At 37.8% G+C, this 20,246-nt stretch overlaps 2 protein-coding genes across 7 annotated transcripts in view; one reads left to right on the top strand and one right to left on the bottom strand.

The window, feature by feature from the left end:
- Nucleotides 1–20,246, bottom strand: part of LOC108107716 (protein nutcracker) — a 96,095-nt gene that overhangs the window by 59,109 nt on the left and 16,740 nt on the right. For 4 of the 6 annotated variants that reach the window (XM_017215329.2, XM_017215328.2, XM_017215327.2 and 1 more), the window contains exons 1-2: nt 15,327–15,723; nt 8,076–9,087 (exon numbers count right to left, since the gene is read on the bottom strand). The exons of 1 other annotated variant lie outside the window; for it this stretch is intronic. In XM_017215329.2, coding sequence (XP_017070818.1) covers nt 8,076–8,892 — 817 coding nt within the window. In that variant the 5' untranslated portion in view covers nt 8,893–9,087; nt 15,327–15,723. Of the gene's footprint in view, nt 1–8,075; nt 9,088–15,326; nt 15,727–20,246 lie in introns of those variants that run through there. One more of the 6 variants, XM_017215334.1, reaches the window with a different exon arrangement.
- Nucleotides 19,247–20,110, top strand: LOC108107719. Its single transcript, XM_017215339.1, has 2 exons — nt 19,247–19,331; nt 19,599–20,110. Exons 1-2 carry the CDS (start codon nt 19,320–19,322, stop codon nt 19,815–19,817), a joined length of 231 nt encoding a protein of 76 aa, XP_017070828.1. The 5' UTR covers nt 19,247–19,319; the 3' UTR covers nt 19,818–20,110.

Here is a 20,246-nt window from a genome sequence, read left to right on the forward strand (position 1 = left end):
CCAGCTTACAACTTTATGCTAACAAATAATTTCACATAACTAACATGTAATAAAATTATGCTTTTTAGAGTGTTAATAAACATGTTCACTCCGAATCCCAGTCACGTTCCCATCTCTAGGCTTAAGCCACCGCCAGTCAAAATGTCAGACAGCCTTTGGCAAAAAGTGAAACACTCGCCGGGTAAAAGAAAAAGTGTAACAAATTGTCTGAAAAATAAATTGGAATTTTCTCTAATTTGCGCCCCATGCTAATCTCTATAAAATGGATTTTATTTTATATATATAAATCTTTGTTTTTTGAAGGTTATTCGGCGCTAATTGAAGCCAGGCCATGGCAATTACAAATGAATTGAACCCACGCCGAGAGTGGGCCCGGTCTAATGTCGATTTGATTGCAATATGAAGCCTGAAATTAAATGTAATCGTTTGCAATGGAATTGGCAAGTGAAAGGGGTTGGGTATGGGGGGATAGGTCACGCCTCGTGGCACGTAGTTGAGCAAGGCATTGGAAAAGCAGCGGGAAAACAAGCAGCAGCAGCAGCAGCAGCACCACCACCACCACCCGAAATGCACATGCACAAAATTTTAAAATCGCATTACGTATACGCAGCGTTGCGCAGCCAAAAGGGAGGGGACGGCATTTGAATTTGTTTATTTTTCGTGTGTTTGTATTTGGTTTTCGTGAATGAACCGAACCGAAGCATTGAGGCATAACGTAGTCATCGCCAATGACAAAATCCGATTCACTTTACAGCGCCCAACGATAGTTGCTGACATTGAGCAGAGTGACAGCTGTGACTATGGTTATGTAATATAGAGTTACTGATCAATAAGTGCTAGAAATAGTATATAATATATGGTTACTGATCAATAAAAGCTGAAAGCAGAAGCTAACTTAAAGCAAAATCTCATATAGGCCACTGAAAGACCTTCTTCAAACTCACTTTCCATCTAAGGTAACTCAACTTCTGCTATATTAACTTTCTTTAGCCACTTTCCTACATCTAAATATTCAACTTAAAGTGCCTACATCATTCTCCTTTCATTTAATTATGTGCATTCAATTAAAAATGCTTAAATATTTATAAATAGCTATCTCCATCATTCATTCAAGCTGATTCCTGCATTCCTAATAACATCTTTCACCTGTCGCTGTCATTCGAGATTTATTGTCATCAAATTCCCATAGAATATCTCTATAAATACCTATAATTTTCGAAAAGCAACTCACCTGCAGCCCAGCCAATCAAAGTTCTACCCATATATTCCTCGCTTGCAGCTAATTGTATCCCATTGCCAGGCGCAATTCCCATTATTTCCCGGCAAATTGCCGGCGTCTGTGTCAAAGTCAATTATGAAACCAATTTCAGAAATGATTCCCGGCTCCTCTGTTTCTCTGTTTCTCTCTATTTCTTCATGTTTCTCCATTTCTCCCCATGTTTCTCCATCTCCCATCATATGCAAGAGAGCTGGCACGTAATTGGTCGAAATTCGTGTGGCTAACAATTGCTCAAATTAAACCGAGAAAGAGACTTTATGAATAATGGAATGGCAATGAATCATGCGACGATCGAACGAACGAACAATAACAAATTGCATATTAAAAGCTTGGCCATAAATCCTCCAAGTCTGACTCTGCCAGCTGCCTTAATGAAAATCCCTCATACGCCGCGTTGGACACTTATAAAATCCATACAGCCGCTAATTGCATTGACATTTGACATCTTCCGAAGGGTTTTATAAATAGAAATGTACATCGTCATCGGCTTAATTGACTGCAGTGCAGTGAAGGAAAAATGTGGGATATTCCCAAGGCTAGAGTTTCAAGTTTCAAGTTTCCACACATCAAAATTTTGTTGTTCTTTTTTATTAGTTTAAACAAGGGTTCATTGGTCTTTTGTCTACCGAAATCCAATCAGATTTCTGGCAAATATTTACTTACAACTTAGCTGCCATGCTGAAAATGTAAATAAAGCCCCCCAGCAAGACAAATAAAAGTTGTTTTTTCTGCATTAGCATGGCATTTTGTGTAATAATCAAATTCATTTCATTCGTGGGCCTATGGAAAGCCAACAAATGAGAGAACTTTGTCATACCTGGAATAGCTTTTTAAGTGGGTTCTTTAGAAAGAATCTATGAGCATAAAAAATCTCTTTAAGGGCATTTGTTTTGTTAAATAGATTAATTAAAGTATTCATTTGCTTATTAGTACTTAAGTTTATTATCAACTTTATCAATTTTATGCCCCTCAGAAGCAAAACACTCTCCTAGTAGCTTACGGCACAGAGTCTACAGCTTACAAGTTGTCTTTGTAATTTGCATACAAATTGTATGAGAAACTAACAAGCTAGCAATCAGAATATATTACTTAAAACATTCAAGCTCAAAGTATAAACCTTGCTTATAGAATCAAATATTCAATCGACTATAAAACTTTTAGCCAACTTAACAAATCGCAAATATCAATATCTGTTGAATGAATCTCGTTGAATGCAAATTTCTGAGTCAACTTTAACTACAGTTAATTGATATATTTTCTGCAATTGCTGCAAACGGTTTTGCGCTTTTGGGGGGGAAAACTTTGTCCTCTTTTGAGTGGCAAAACTTTCCAACTGTCAAATTGGCCAACAGCCAGACAGATAAGGGAAAATGTAGGGGAAAAGTTGAGAGGAAAATGGCAACTCAAACAGAATCCGACACCTGGACAATGTCTGGTTGGATGTCTGCACAGGATGATAATAATGACGACGACGTTGACGATGATGACAGTCAACGGAAATGAGCAACAAACTTTGACACATTTTGCACAGACTGTACTCAGTGATTTGGTTTTTATTTTTTGAGACCAGCTAGAGGGAGATAGGCAGGCCTAAATGGTAAGAGAAAGCAAATTGATATCAATTTTGAAATGGTCTGAGCACCGAAAACTCTTGACCTGCTATGCAGCTTCCTCTGTCTGGACGCAGTTCTTGCAGTTCTTAGTCATTAATTAGGAACAGCAGCCAGATGAAAACTGACAGATACAAATCTGAATATGCACTGAGAAGTTATATATACATTAATTCTTAGTTTTGTTAACTTAAATATTAAGTTATTTGTGGAAATTCTTATTTAAAAAATCCCATAATCACAACCCATATTAATAACCATAAAAAAAACGATTAATTAAAATATTCCAAATATTTGTACAGGAATTTATCGATATATTCGCTATTGTAAATATTTATTCTCACACTTTATAGCCTTTTCCCACTGCCCATCATGCATATTCACACATTCGCATTGGACTTTACAGTGCCTCTCATACATATTCAGCCATTAACAGCACGTAAATTGCAATCTTTGTTGAATGGAAGTTGAGTTCTTTTGACTGCAGAACTTTTTGTCTGTATATGTTGAACTCTGTCGATTGACCGATTAACATAAACATTTCCCTGATTAATGGCCGTTGTGCTGTTGGCTTTATGTTTTATTTGGTCTGGGTGCGGTCCATCCATTCTGATCGATCATTGTTCGAGGGAACTATGGGACAAACATGGCCATATTTATATTTATTGTATTCAGCACAGTTCGAGCCAAGTTAGTGCCACTAAGTGAGTTGGCAGAGGGTCATTACATACGCTAGACCATTAATCATATCCCTCGGATCATCAATGGGTCAGGGCTTCGATTTGTTGCCAGTTTTCTAAGTTTATTGTCGAAGCTTTTTGTCCGAGAAGCTGTCAGGTAAATGTGTTAAAACGCTTTCAAAACTTGTTAAATGAAGTTTAAGCTTGGGGGCTAACTTGAACTTTGGTTATGAAACGATAATGCCAGGTTGTAGCAATTAGAAGGGGTTTTTCAAGGGAATTTTATGAGAAAAGCTTGCTTAGTGGATGTTTTTTTTATTCTAATTTTGGACGATAAGTTACTCATTTTTAAAGTTTGTTTCATGAAAACTCCACCTTATTATTACCAAATTCCTGGCCACTTGCTAAGCCCAAAAAACCCATTGAGCAATCTTTCATTACCCCATCGAGCAGTAAATACTTATCAATCATGGGTAGACTCACGTTTTATGCAAACAATTCTTATCTCTTTCAACCAAAAGCCACAAATAAAAAACAGAAATCCGAGCCAAGCAAACGGATGACTAAGAATGTTGAATAAATTCCACAAAACGATACTTTACGGCAGCTGGAAACCAGAGAGAAATCAATTTAAGAGTGCGAAATATTTCCCACCTTGCTGATGAATTCGATAATCAGCTACAGTAATCATCGGTAATAATTTCTAGCCAAGACCAATTAGCACCTGCGATTGAGCCCACACACAGGCAGAGACAAACTCAAGACATCAGAATATAATTGTAAACACGCAGAAAGAGGCTTACGTAAGAAGCTCAGATACGAGATTGTATAATTTACGCCCACTTGCCTTCTGCAGACAGACCAAAAATAGAAGAATTTTAATCAGCCAAACATTTTGACGCCAACATATTGATTAATACCGTTCGATTGGTAACCCTCATAAATCCATAAAACAGAGAGACAGCGACACAGCCGTGACCAAATTTTTGGCCCCATTGCCTGTCAATCGAAGCGTCATCGGCGTCGGTGAGAACAATAAAAACTAATTTTGGAAGCCCAAAAAACAGAGCGAAAGAACTCAGGATATACGCAGAATCTAGCAGGCATATTGTCTACCTGTCTTTTATGAGGTATAAATAGAAGGACAGAGGACACACCCCCTGCAAAAAGAGGTGCTCACACAAAGGCTTGAGAGTTGTCTTTAACCCACTTTAAAGCCCACTTCAGGTGTCAAGTTTCAAGTTCAGCAATTAACCCTTGTTTTTTCAGGCATCTTTATGATAAAATGTTTGCTTTTTCCTTATGATATGGTTATTTAATTTAATGGAAAAACCCTAAAATTATCATTTTAAATTAAGTTTCGTAAAAACTTAAATCCTTTCCCACTCCCAACCCAAGCCAATGGGTTAAAACAGATTATTCTTTGCATTTGAGCTCGCCTGACTTTGTTATTATTATTCCTGCTACCGTTCTGACTGCTTCTGTGAGTTTTTCAGCTGCCACTCCACTCGACTTGCCTCCTTTCGGCACTCCACTTTTATAGCTACTGTATTTTTTACGGCTAATGGGCAGTAACTGTAGATCTGACAGCGAAATTGGCGTGCAAATTGAAAATAGAATAACGAAAAAACGAGAAAAAAAAACAGCCACCCAAACCAGAATCGACTTCAATAGGAAATTTTAGGCGAAGCGACGACATTGTATGGAGTTTATGGCCTGATTATGGATGGGCATATGGGAAAAATAGGAAAAAACAAAAGCTTATTGATTTGCACAGCTGTGTGAGAAGAAAAATGCTTCAAAAAAAAAAAACCAGGGGGGTAGAGTAGAAATTTAGCAGAAGTCTTATTTGTCAGGGGAAATGAAATGAACATTTTGATGAATTGAAACGAAATTGGAAAACGGCTTCAGGTGGCCAAAGTGCAGGGGGATCGTCAGTTAGTTCGATTTATGCTTTATTGAAGGCAATTTGTTGTTTGTTTTCCTCTTTTTTATTTTGTGTGTGTGAACCAGTAATTGAACATCGTAAATTGCCATCCCCTTCGTTTTTATTATTGATTTTACAATTTTAGCAAAAAAAACAAGTCATGGGAAAAGAATACACCAGTCATGGGAGCTTTTAATTCGGAGATCAAATGATGAGCGGGCCATATAAGCTGTTGTTATATAAATGTTTGACAATTTAACACATCGCATTGCTTGCCAGCAATGAAAGTAACAAGTAACAGATAGCTCGATTTAATCGACAGCAATTTCATATCAAATAATTGCAAAAATATTCAAGGAATGCGGCTAAGCCAAAAGCAGTCAAACAACAATAACAAAAACAGCAAAGAAAAAAGCAAAAACAGAAACAAAGACGTTGACTTCGACACAGGCACAGAAAACAATTTGATATCAGTTTTGTGGTTAACCACAATGTGGCAATAAATCTTTGATCATTATTTATTTTCAGTGAATGAGAAGTCAATTCTTCTTTTCATTTAACTTAAAAAGTATTTATAATAATTTCATAGTTTATTTAACAATTTAATCTGTTTAATTTGTTAAGGAAAGTAACAAGAAAATCCATAATAATATCTCTACCACTGACTATTAAGTTGTCATATTAATATCCCATCAATCTAGATCAAAATCAAAAAATGAGTCAGTAGGATGGCTTCAAAAACCTGAACTTGTCAATTTACTTGATTTATATCTTAATTTCTCTCAGTGCACTGACAGACGAACACCTGTTTGTACGTACAACCGCCTCACATAACCAAAGTGAATCATCGACTCCGGTTTGACACACTGAATTGGCCCACACTACTCCCTCCATCTCCTATCTGGATTGTGTTTTATTTTTCCAACAGCCACGTGCCCTCCTCAGAGGCAGACGCATTAAAAAACCATCTCAATTCTCCACTTGAACTTGAAATCTTCAGAAGAAACTCAAACAGAGACAAAGGCAAGTATTTTAATTGTGATTGTTTAAATGCCAATAAAGTGAGAAGCGCCCCCCGAAAACTTAGCTAATTTCGCTAAAAATAGACAACAAGCTCACTCGCTTTGTTTAGCTTTCCTCAGCATTTCTCTCGGCTTGAATTAAGTTCGCTTTGATTGATGATGCCCGATTATGAGTCACTCAACTCGAAATATATGTATTATATAGAGAAATAGAGAGAGATCTGCCCAGTGGGTAAGTGGGTTAAGTTGGCAATTGATGTCCACGGTGATTTGTATTGACATGTCACGGTAATCGGATATAGGGCAGAAATGATGGCCACGATGACTTGTTGAACGCCATAAAATAAGGCTAATAAAAAGAGGCTAATAAAAATGCGCACAATAAATAAAAGATCATAAATCAAACTGTTCCCCATTGATAAAGAAATTTAAATAATCATGCAGCATTATTTATTTTTAAGGAGACATAAAAAACAAAGTAACTAAAGCGGAATTTAAGGTAATTTTTTGAAAATAAATTACAAATTTACAGGAAATACCACAAATTTAACAAACTTTTAATGTTATTTATTTAAACATCTGTTAAAGAACTTTAAACTTTAAACTTTAAACTTCAACGCAGGGAAACTCCCTTTGCCTCTTTTTCAAAATTTGTTTTTTACACTTCAATGCAGAGCGGAAATGTGATTTTTTTCCATCGTTTTTCTTTTTTTGTTTTCCATTTCTGTTTGCCCAGTGACGACGACGACGACGGACTCCCAAATGGTTCACTGCACTTGACTCTGCAATTGTGGGTGTGTGTGGGAGGGGAGAAAAGGGGGCAGGGCTGCGTACAGCAGGGGATTGGGTTTGTCAACGCTTTTATCTGATGCCCAAAGCGAAACAATATGCTGAGCGCGAGGGGCACAGATGTGGCAGAGGGTACGTACAGCTTTAATTCTTCTTTTGTGGCAGCCACACACAGAGAGACACATATCAGGTGTGACATGGGGAAGGGAATAGGAATGCCAAAGGGTGCGGCTCAGAAGGGTGTAGCACGAATGGAATGCCGTTCAACTTTAAAGTTGCACAACTTTAAAAAACAAATAGGAGCTATTTTTTATTACCCTTTAGTTTAAATTGGATTAAGAAAAAACTTATTTTTATCACATTTTTAACTATGAAACTTTGTTAACAAAGTAAATATCTCACGGAAACTGCGTGTTACATTTTAAATTTAACAGGCAAATAAATATTTACATATTACTTTGTTCACGCTTCAATGCTAAGAAATCCGCGATATTGAAACTGCGTAAAAAGTTTATGAATTCCATGACTGAAATATATACGAGTATTTACATATTCTTTTTATAGATTTTTAGCTGGACATCGGATATATTGGATAAGATTCCCTAAATTCCTATAAAGTCTGCCCCTTCAGTGGAGTTGGAAAGTTCTTTTCGAACCTAAAAAACCTCTTTTAATCTTCCTATCTAAAGTATAACTCTTTTTTGGTATATAACTAGCAAACACACTTTATTAATATAGTTTAATATACTCCTTTGATCCCAAACTTACCGCACTGCCCCCCGTTAAGGGCCAATCCATCCTTGACCGCTTGCTGTTGCTGCTGGGCATTGCTGCTGTGCAAAATGTCCGACAAGGACAGCGAAGAGGCAATAAGCTGACGCTTTTCCTCAAAGTTGAGGAAATCCATGGAGTTGCTGCGCTGCGGCGTGACGGTGATTGTCACCGATTTCTGCATTTTGGCCACAACACAGAGCTGTTGCTCCAGTTCCGATGGGGCAGTTGACTGGGCGTTTGGTGAATCCGGCGGCGTGGCAGCCTGGGCGGAGGGATGATCGATGCCATCGGTGAGATCGGGCGGTGGAAGTTGCTGTTGCTGTTGCAACTGCAATTGTTGCTGTTGCTGTTGCTGCTGCTGCTGCTGGTAGCTGTGGTTTAACTGCAACTGATGTTGCTGATGCTGTCCGTAGTAGCTAAAGGCAGACTGAGCCGTGGCAGCAGAGTACGAGGGTGGACCCAGAGGCGAATGAGGTGGAGCATGAGCCACCCTAGAGGCTGCAGCCGGTGACAATTGGTAGCCACCACTGACTGGTGAGTTCTGACCATCGTGTCCATTGATGGCCGCCACCAAAGTGGCCAAATTATTTCGACTGGTATTGCCCCGTTGCTGTGCCTGGAATTTGTGTTGCTGCTGCAACTGTTGCAGCAATTGTTGCTGCTGTTGCTGGTAAGCCATCGGCGGATGTTGCTGCTGTGCGATGGTGGTGGTGGTGTTGCTACTGCTGCTGCAGTTGCTGTTGGTGCTGCCGTTGCTATTGCTGCTGGCCGTCGACTGTTGGCTCTGCAACTTGTTGCTGCGCAGCGACATGGTTGTCGAGAATGAAAGAGACTCTTACTCCTTCATTGTCACGTGACTTTGGTTGTTCGGCTAATTGGCGGTTAGCACGCCCGTGTGCGTGGCTTTTCCTGGGTTTGCTTTTCCTCCTTCTTGCTTTTCACCCACACTTCACTTTTCTTGTGTCACTTTTTCAAGGGTTTCACTTTCGTTTCGGCGCCTTAATTGCTGCAATTAGAATGTGGTTGGTTGGTCGTTGTCGGGCATGTTGCATGTTGCTCGTAAGTTCTGGGGCAGCAGGCAACAACAACCGCAGCTTAACTAGACACTTGTCACTTGATTTTTCTGGCAGATATTTTTGTTTTACATTTTTATATCTTTTATAGCGCAATTAGGCAACAAAAACTACAGCTTAACTCATCACTTGACACTTTTACTGGAAGATCTACTTTTGTATCTGTTATTATCTTGTACTTAATATGTTATGATGTTCAGATCAGTTACTAAACTTAACTTTATATAGTATTTTCTTTAAATAAACTATTTAGGCACTTCCCTAGTTCATTTTCCGAGCCACTTTTCCTCCATTTTTGGCAGTGATAAAATAACACAATCAACCCAAAAGCAACAAAATTCCTCACATGGTTTTTCCCTTCGAGAAAATTAACTGAAAATGAAGCTAGCATTTTCCACAAATGCCACAAAAGCCACAGTAAAAACACACAAAAACCAACCACTTGTCGTTGTCATCATCAAAAACGCTGCAATTGCCGACAGCTGGTAAAGATTTTCTATGCCAAAAAGATGGAGGTTTTCCCTCCCGAGCGGCAAAATAGAGTGAGAAACACACACTGATGGAGTAGATGGAAATCCATCCAAGGAAATGGAGCATCATCATGTGCACTGCACCACTGCACCACTTGAACTGAAACAAAAGAAGCCAAAACGCAGAGATGGGGAAGAGAGCTCCAAAGGATTTTCTGGAGGATGGCCAAAGGCAACAAAGGAAATGGACAGGCAGGAGGAAGCCAAAGGGAGGGCTCTTCAAATTGAAGTGTCCGTGGGGAAATCGAGTGTAACCAAGCCAAGAGGGTTAAGGGAAAGGGGTTAAACACACGAGGGGAGCTACTTTCCTAGCCAATTTCCAGCTCTTTAAGATAAGCCAAAGGGGTTAAATTGTTGCGATAATCGAAGGGATTTTAGGGAAGTATTTAAAGTTAAAGATATTAAAATATATTTCCATTATAAAAATTATTTTAAGAATATTTTGTAATCATCAATCTTACAAAAAGGTAACATTGGAGTTAATAATGGTCCCTAAAATTAGAATCTTAATGCAGACATTTAGTCATTTACATAACTTAAGTAGAGATAATCCAATTTAAAATTTGACTCAGCTTATAAAGACATCATTTACCCAAAGAAAACACATATAAGCATTGTGAAAAGTTGACAAATAAATCCTGTTTAAGGAATCCAGACAAAAAAGAACAAAGACCGCGCCACAGGACAAAGTGCGAAAGTGCATTTAAGTCCCGCTGGTGAAACAAATCCTTTTTGCAGCTCAGACAAACTGAAACCGAGACTGAAACTCAAATGGAAAGCCAAAAAGTTTCCTCACAGAATTTAAAATCTCACCTAACCGCCGGCTCTCTTTGGAAGGTCAAAGGGCAACGAGTTGAGTCAGCAGCAACTCAAGTTGGAGAAAATCTTATTAGAATGCATATTGGAGCGCAGGTAGAAACCTTCGTACAGCTGAAAGGTTCAGACAAAAGATATGGCAACGGAAAAAGGGAAAAGAAGGTGGAAAAGGAGCCACGCAAAGTGCACAGGTAAGCGGAATTGCGGCAAGATGATGATGATGATGATGACGACAGGATACACAAAAAGGGAACCTTCAAGAAATCGAAGAAAAAATAATAAACCTTGCACGACAGCTGGAACCGAAAGATATAAATGGATTCCAGAGGAGTGCGATGGCAGAAGAGGCAGCCATTCCACTGGAGAGGAGATTATAGCTGCGGCGAATTAAAATTCAATGTGCGTTCTTTTCCTTAATTCGACTCGTTCTGCTCTTCGTTGAACTTGTTTTCGCTTTTTCTTGATCTTTGAATGTCAACATTCTGAGGGAAATATTCGAAGAAAACTCAAAGAAATTGAATTTTAAATCTTAAAACTTTGGAATATTTAACAAGAAAGCTCTCGCCATTAAACTCTTACCAAATATAGATATTATATTTAGTACAAGACCCTTTAAAAGCCTACTTTTTATGACCGGCCATTAAAAAAGTTTGCCCATATATATTTATATGTTTTTCTTTTTTAATTTCTTGCTTGGCTAGCTGGCCCACAAAGTCGATAGCAAAAAAACATAGAGAATTGGTAACCAGAACAGCGCTGGGCGAAATCTTGGCTAAGAGTAACAGTAACTAGGCTTTTGTGGTCCGCGGTCCGCTGTCCAATGTTTTGTGGTTGTTTGAGTTGCCTGTTCCAGTGCACTGACTTTTGGCTCGTTAGCTTCGATTCTGTTTTCTGTCGGCAGTTAGTTAACTTTTTTTTTATTCAGTTTTGTGGATTTGGCGCGCGACTCACATTAAAAAGGCGGCCAGGCGAGAATTGAAGAGAGCTCAGGAAGTGCTGGGGACAGCAAAGGGGGAGCGGTGTGGAAGTGGGGCATTTGTTGCTAAAGGCAGTGGAACAAAATACACACGAAAAAAAATTGAATGACACCATCCAACAAAGTAAAGGTATTCCTTGAAATCTTCAATAAATTTAACATTCTAAAGTTTGAAATATTTATTTCTTTCAAGTGCATTTATTTTATTGCCACAGTCAACAATTACTATATGAAACATTTTTTTCTGATGTCGACAGCATTTGTTTTAATGAACATCCATTGAAACGTGGTGCGAAAGAGACGGCGACAAAAGAAAGAGAGGCGATTAAATTAGCAAATGCGTTGTATAGAGGGGTGGGGAAATGTGGGGGACGCTCAAGGGGGTTGGTGGGCAGGGTGCAACATATTGCATATTACACATTGCACATGTGGAACGACGCGGCCAGCTTGCAACGTCAGCAGGCGCATATTAAAAAAAAAATATGAGGAAAAAAGCTTCCAACAAAGAGTGGCTAGCCCTCTCTCGCTTGCTCGCTGTCGCCGTCTCTTTCTCACTCGCCTTGTGGCAAGTTCATTGAACCTCATTTACAGTTCAGTAGTTTAGCGATTTTATTCTCATGGGAAAGAGACGCAGCAGCGGGCGTTAGACAGAGCAAGACTGTCTGAGAGGGAGGCCCGACTTTTATTTTTTTGGGGCAACTCTGGCTTTGCAAAAAAAATAAACTAAATACAGTGCAACGTCTATTAAATAAGACATTAAATAGCGCATCCTAAACACGTTCTTTACTTTATAAAATATTGAAAAATGTTAATATGACCTATAATTTGTTTTCATTAAAGAAAAAACAAAAAAAAATTGAACTTTCCTCCAACAAAATACAAATCACTTCACATTTTACAGTAGTTTCTAGCCGTAAATGTAGTTCAAGTTATGGGAATATCCGGTTTAGGGAATTTCGCCTGTAAAAAAAAACAAACAATGGCCTGAAAAAAAAATCGAAATAAATGTGAGACAAGAAAGGAAAGCGTTGGGAACGAAATAGTAACAAAAACTAATGCGATTTGCGGCAGCTACATCGGCAAAAAGAAAAAAGCGCCTCCGAGATTCATGGATTTTTCGTTTGAGAGGCGCCGCCAGCCAAAAGCAATCAAATCCAATTAAGAGCAAGGAAAAAAAATCCAGAAAAAAACGTAGATAAAAACAGTGGAAGCAGAACTTTTTGTTCAACCCAAAAATATTGTTTATGTAAAAAGCGGCAACGAAAATAAAAAATGGAAAATAATAACAACTCCCAGCACACGCGACTTTAAACAACAAATTTGCCAAGCTCCAGCTCCATAAGAAAATTGATAGGCAAAAAGGGGAGTGAGGCCGAGGTGAAGGAAAAACGGAGGCAGCGACAAACAGAAAAGGCAACAAAAACCGAAACAGCAGCAGCAGCAGTGGCAAAACCAACAACAATCAACTCTTTCGACCAGCAGCTGTCGCAGAGTGGGTTGTACAGTGGGCCTAGTAGGTGGGATAACCTTTAGAAGGAAGTAATACTCTCAGATTTTGATAACGAGATAGCAGATATATGAAAACTATAATTCCCTAAGAGGTTATCATCTTTCCATATTTTAGATTAATTAAAAATCTAGTAAATAGCAAAAGTATTAGCTCCAGTTTAGTTCCATCCCCTCCCACTGTGCCCATGCAGTACAATCCATAAGTACAAGTGTTCGGGGTTGCTGCTAATGGAACACAATTCACAATTCACTGGGAATTCGCTATCTCTGTCTGCAGTCCTCTCTTTTGCTCTACACTTGCTCCATCTCTGTCTGTCGTTGCAACGACAATGGCAACAACAACAACAAAAGCAAAACAGTGGCAGACAGCAAAAACCAATGGACAAAAACAAAAACAAAACGGTGGCCAAGAGTCGTCATCCTCAGTTGTTTTTGTTGTTTTGGATAAAACTTCTACTTCACGAAGAAAAAGAAGAAGAGATGGGTAAATGAAAGGAGAAAGAGAGGAGGGGAAAAGTTGCCGGCAGTTAGTGCGTTCCACAGAAACGTTCGCATAAATTTAAATTTGCGCGCAAACGGCGCCCACAAAGCTAAATAAAAAAATATATAAAAGCAACTACAGTGAAGATTCTATCAAGAGGTTTTTCTGTAATTGTAAATTAGTTTTTATCTAAACTAATGGTGAATTAAAAAGGAAGTATAGTTAAAATAAGTATCAATAATCTTAGTTTAGCATTTTCCTTAAACCGTTCTTACTCGACAACTTTGATTTCAATAAAGGAAGTTCCACTGTCCGGCAACAACAAGGAAAGGCAATAAAAGGGAGCAAGAGAATGCGTTTTTTGGGGGTTGCTGGATGCTGCAAAGGGGGTGTTCCAAAAAAAAGAGGGGGTGGAACATTGTATGTGTGTGTGTGTGGTGTGGGGGGGTCGAAAGTCGGGAGCAAAGTGGAGTAAACTGAAGTCTGGAGCACAACAGAAAGTAGTAAAGGAGGCGGAGGCAGTGGAAGAAAAAGCCTAGGAGAGGGTGCAAAAGTCCCGCAGTATACACACTACTACCAGACTTTTCCTCTATATACACACACACATACATATAGAACTGGGTGGGAAAAAAGAAGAAAAGCAAAGGAATCTGTCTAGACAACATTGTAAGTAGATGAAAATATTTGGTTGGAAAAATCACCCAAGGAAATAATGAAATATGTAATTTCCTAACCAATCTTCCCATCTCTTTTCGCCCTTCTACTGCTATCACTTTCCGGCAGGTATAACCGTTTTTGTGATAAGGAAGCAATTGTAGCACATTTCTCTGTTATTTTTTCAATTGCACCATCATTAAAATCGTGTTACGGATAAGATAACACACGATAGCGCTATATTTTCCACATTCTTTCATTTTTTCATGAGGAAATTCCATTTAGCGAACAGGCGTGCTGGGGAAAATTAATTTATTTATGCATATTTAACATATTTATGCATATATGTAAACAACGAAAAACCAGCTGCCAGAAATTACTGTAAAGTGTTTTTTGTTTACCCAAATGGTTGGATGAAAGAAAGAGAGAGTGCGAGATTGGTAACTGTTTATTTTTTGCTTGGTTTATTGTTATTTTCTGTTTATGCTATTTTTATGGCCACACTTTTTAGCTTTTTTAAGATTCTTTTGTGTTATTGATTTCACTTTTCTACGAGGTATTTCTGGACAGACAGTAAAGAGTCTATATAGAGAAATAACTAAACTGATCTGAATATATTAGGGTTTCATTTTTATTTTTTCTATATTTTCACATTACTGTCTTCACACAGTCTTAGACAATTTAAAATTCACAAAAACATTTAGATTTATATAATTTTCCATTATAGAGTGTTCACTGTGATCGTATAAAAATATTTTTTCATTCGATCTTGCTTGTATTTTGTTTTGTAACACCTGTCGCAGCTGATTTTTCATTCACAATATTTATTTATTCGGTTTATTTTTTTAGCTGCACATTTCTTGGTGAAATTCCCATAGAAAATACATTAAAAACAACCGAAGGAATTTTAGTTTAAGTTTCTCAGAGAGAATTCGATTGTTTGGTGGTGTTTGTTTGAGTGTGTGTATGTGTGTGTTTAGTGTGTGAAGAGAGAAGTTGTAAAACCGGATTTTCCTTTTGGGCGCTTTCGTAGTTGTTGTTGCCTTTTGCACTTTGTCTCGATCTTCGATTTTTTAGTACCCATTTGTATTCAATATTGGGATGTTAAAATGTTAAAACAATTTTCCTTTCTGCCTTTTGCTTTTTGCTTCTTCATTTGTTTACTTTGCTTTTGCTTTTTATATTCTTGATTAGCTTTACACTTACACTTGTTGATTATATATTATATTCTATTTTTTTATAGCTTTGCGTTTTTCCTCGTTTCTATTTTCACTTTTTTGCTTTTTACTAATAATTTATTTAAATCAAACTGACACACGCACACTGCGGCACGTATTTACACTAATATGCACGCACACACTGACATAAAACGTCAAACGACGCGCCGCAAAAATAACAAAAAACAACGAAAAAGGCGGCGAAATAAAACAAAAACAAAGACTTATAAATTATCGTTTGCTTTCCACCGTAAAATTAAACTAAATTGGAGCTAATATCGTTGTTGATCCGAATTTTTGTTTATGTTTATTCTGCTTTTTTTTCTCGTTTTGCACAGCGACCGCGACGTTGTTTTCACCTCGACGTCGAATTTCGAAATGCCGCCGCCGGCCGATTGTTCGAAATTCATCTCTCTGTTTCTGGCTATATTCGAAATTGGCTAGATCTGACCGGAAAGTAGCTAGGCTATTACCACTGGCGTTCGAATTTCTCTCCCGATGAATTTTGGTATTTTGTCTGTGGTCGCTGAGCTATTTATTTAAACTGCGTGAACAAATAATGTTTGTTGGAGTGTTTTCATATGGTTATAGATTTTAATGAATAAATTTCTGTCATTTCGCTATGAAGGATTCTTTTCACTTTCAATTTAGCTTGTTTTTAACTATACAAGCTAGCATCTCTTTCGAACATATTTTCGAACTTGAATTCTGTTCTCTCTCTTTTTACTGTGTAATAATAACAACAGAGAGGCAAAGAGTGGGAGTACTGATACTTGAAGCGTGTGTTGGAAGAGTACAGCTATTAGGGCTGAAAATTCAAAAATTTTGTTGGCGCCAAATGTATTTCTATAAAAATTTCGAAAATGTATGAAATTTAAAAATATATCTTAATATTAATTTACAAAATATAACCATTAAATTATATAGTTAAAGTTAACTTTATGCCAGTTATAAGTTATAAACACAACTGCATAGGAAACTTGTTAATTCTGTTAAATATTTACAATGGAATTAACTTGGTCTGCTTACTCATTCCACATTCACCGCTGTTAATTATGAGAACTCAAATTGAATTAGACTTGCCCATTGATTTACAATTCACACCCACAAACCCCACCAGCCGACGATAATTGCCAATTTGAATGGAAAACCAGAACAGGCGGTCGGTAAATAAAGCCTGGAAAGTTAAGGAAAACTATTGAAAACCAATTTGCATTCCACGCCAGAAATATCTAAGCAGTAATTCCCCTCTCGAGAAAAACTTAAATCCCTTAAAAGTCCAATGAAGCAATCGGCAAATGAAAATCTTTTCGGGGGAAGCCAAAGAAAAACAAGAACCACCGCACTTCAAAAGCAATTTCACCTTGTTTTTCCAAATACACAAACTACAAAAACAACAAAAATCGAGGATAAACAATGGCGCGAGGCAAATCTCTTTTTTTTGGCCATATATAACTTTTGGGTAAGGAATTTCCCAAACTGCTCTTCAAGAATTTTCAAGAGTGGTGGCGTCTCCTATTTTTAGGCCCACTATGAAAACAGTATACAGTAGAGGCTCGAGAAGGTGAACAAACTGTTTCTAAAATGTGATTATTTTTAAACTATAAAATATTTTGGCTTAGAATTTTGAAGAGAAATGGATTATTTTTTATACCAAGATTTTTATTTTTTGAGGGAATATTTCTTTAATTTTTCTTAAGATTAAATGTCAGTTTAAACTTTTAAATAATACTTTTTAACAATAATAAGCATTTAAATTACCCAAAAACACCCCCAAATCTGTAGTTATCTTTATCGAATCTCCACAGTAAACAAAAATCCAACAACCACCGCACAGAACTCATTTATTTCTGCTCTAATTTGAAACTAAACACAGAATCGACACATATATGTATTTATATATTTACATATAGACTTCTTATACAGTAAATACTATACAGTATATATCACAGGAAACGGAAGCATCATCATTCGGTCTAGTTGGATGTTTTCTACGAGCGATAGGGGAGAAAAACAAAAAAAGACACAAAATGGGGAGAATTTGGGGGGAAAACAGACGAAAACTCAGCGCAGGAATTTTGTTGTTGCACGGAAAATGCCGGCAAATGAAGAGCGCAGGTCCAGAAATGAAAAATAGAATGGAAAATCTACAGAGAGAGGGATTTTCAGAGAGAGAGCAAAACAAAAACAGTTTGAGAAGCAGTCAGTATTTTTGGAAGCACTGTATCAAGCAGTGCAATATTTATCGCATGCGACAAATTTATTCGCGTTTTGGTGGAGACTTTTAAACTGTGTGTCTTATTCATGGATTTTTAATTTTAATTAATATGATAAATATATAAATAATGGTAGATAAAAAAAAAATTAAATTATGATCAAGCTATTTTCTACAAAATTATAAATTATTTTAAATTGTTAGTTTTCGAAAATTTCACCTAGAACAATTTTCTGTAATCATTTTTAAAAGAAAAAATAATTTAAAAACGTTCTAAAGTACTAATTTGTAAAACTTTCTCTGCACATGTGAAATATCGCCTAGCTTTTGTTCTCCAAACCTTTTACAAGATATCTAGAGTTAAGTTTCAATTTTGTTTTGAATGGAAATAGTAATGCCCTGATTAAATCAGCAAATAGTTGAGCGTTTTATTCAAATGTCAGGGCAAGTTGGCTACCAACCACCCACTGCCACCCACCCAAATTCCACTTCATTCCGGGCGAACAATTCGTCTTCAATGTCAGTTTTGCCCGACTTCTGCACCACCCGCCACCATTTCCTTTGGTTCCTTCCGCATTCTCACACAACCTTCTTATCCTTCAGCAAAATTAACTTGAGAAGCTTGATAAAAGGGCTGCCATTCATTCATTCAGCAGCTTTGCCGAAAACTGTTCTCAATGCCGAGAGCTGCCAACTTAATTTATATTGTATTTAAAATGCAAAATGCACAACATCCAACAATAGCCGAGAAGCCAAAGGAAAGTGGGCGGGGCAGCTGGTGGGAAAAGCTGCTTTAATTTTACAACTTGACAAATTGAATGTTTGCAGAGTGGGAAAAGCGTGACGATAAAAGAAGGCATTTAAACTGGGAAAAAAGGGTTTGAGTTTTAAAGAAATTTCACTTTAAAATGTCTTTAAAATGCATTTTAAGTTGAAGAAAATTGCAAACTTTTCAAGAGTTCTTACTATTTACTTAGTAAATTTGTTTTTATGATAAAATATAAAAGTTTTCATAGATTTCTAGACTTTAGTATAGCACTTTTCTAAACAAAATCTTTCTTTCCATTAGAGAAAAAGATTTTTCCAGTGCACAATCAGCTGCATTTAAACAATCGGAATGCAGAGGGGGGCAAGGAAAAAGTGGGACTTTACAAAGGGTAACCAAGGCAACCCATTGGCCAAGGCCTTCGCTTTGGAATTCTCTTGGAATTCTTCAGTTTCGGACATGCCGAGGAATCTCTGGCAGTCATAACGATAATTGACAATCTGGCCAAGACAAATTAACATTGCCAGAGGTCAAATTGCATTTGCTCGGGGAATTTCTGATTGCTTCCGTTTTTTTTTTTTTTTTGCTATTCAACTGTTATTGTATATCTCGGAAAGACCCTCCCCCTACCGCCCGAAAAAAGACATTCATAGGTAAACAAAACTCTATTAGGAATGCAATGCACGCAACGCAAAGCGGCCATAAAGACGTTTGGGCCAAAAACAGCAGCCAAATTAAAACGGGCCCAGAAACAGTAGCCGAAAAAATAGAGAAAAAAAAACACAACAAAGAAAATGAGCAGACGTGCCAGGGTCGAGAGTGACCTCTAACCCACTGCCTGCCTACCTTCCACCTCCCCAATTCGTGGGCCACCCACCCTCTACGATAGTAAAGCCAAAAGTCAACTAAAGTTTTACTATAAAAGCCGAAGCTTCTGCCAGTGGTTAATCATATCAGTTTCTGTTCAATCAGCGGATATACAACCAAAAAAACCAATCAAGATGTTCAAGTTTGTGAGTATCTAGAAGGATCTTAGATAAAAACTTAGAAAGGATAATAAGATAAAGGATAGTGGAACAAAAATAGATGCCCTAGAAAGTGCAGTGAACAGTGAAAATACTTCTTCTGCTTACCAATAACATATTTCGAATTCAAATTAGCATTCCACTTCATCTTCAAGACTTTCCTTGCCTAACTAGCCCCATTATTACTTCAAAGACTGCAATTACTTCCCCTGGCTAATCGAATCCTCATCCTTTTTTCCCCAACTTTTCAACCAGTTCGCTCTGTGCCTGTTCGCCCTGTTGGCCGTTGCCTGTGGCAAGCCGCAGTTCCTGACCGCCTACAGTGCAGCCTCGCCCGTGGTGGCTGCCTCGCCCTACGCCTACTCCAGTGGCCTTTACGCCTCCCCCTACAGTGCTGCCTACACCAGCGGTGTGTATGCCTCGCCCTACGCCTACGGAGCCTACCCCTACAGCTCACTGTACCTGAGACGTTGAGTGCTTGCAAGAGTGCCCACTGTACTACGATAATTCCCGATGACGACGACGACCTAATGAACAAATAAAACTGATAAAACAGATAAAGATTCACAGACCAAAGGCCAGCTATTTGCTGTCATTTGCTTTGAGCAACTGCAGATTAAAAGGGGCTGCGAAATGGGAGTGGCAGAGCCCTACACTCGAAAAAAACACACAACACTTGTTAAAGAATATTGCACTTTTGAACTCTTTAAAAACAAAACTAAAAAAATAGAAAAAAAAGTAAATATATAAACTTGGAAAACTACAAATCTCCCGCCTTTTCCCCACTTTTTAGTACTAAATATCCTTTCTTTGCTTTTCTCTCAGTGCATAGTGTTTGTGGAATCAAAAGAGGCGTATTTTAAAATATTTACGAATTTGTTTCTGTCGTTGTTGCTGGCTTTG

This window comes from Drosophila eugracilis, unplaced genomic scaffold (assembly GCF_018153835.1).
Source record: "Drosophila eugracilis isolate 14026-0451.02 unplaced genomic scaffold, ASM1815383v1 contig_2088, whole genome shotgun sequence".
In the NCBI taxonomy this organism is placed as follows: domain Eukaryota; kingdom Metazoa; phylum Arthropoda; class Insecta; order Diptera; family Drosophilidae; genus Drosophila; species Drosophila eugracilis.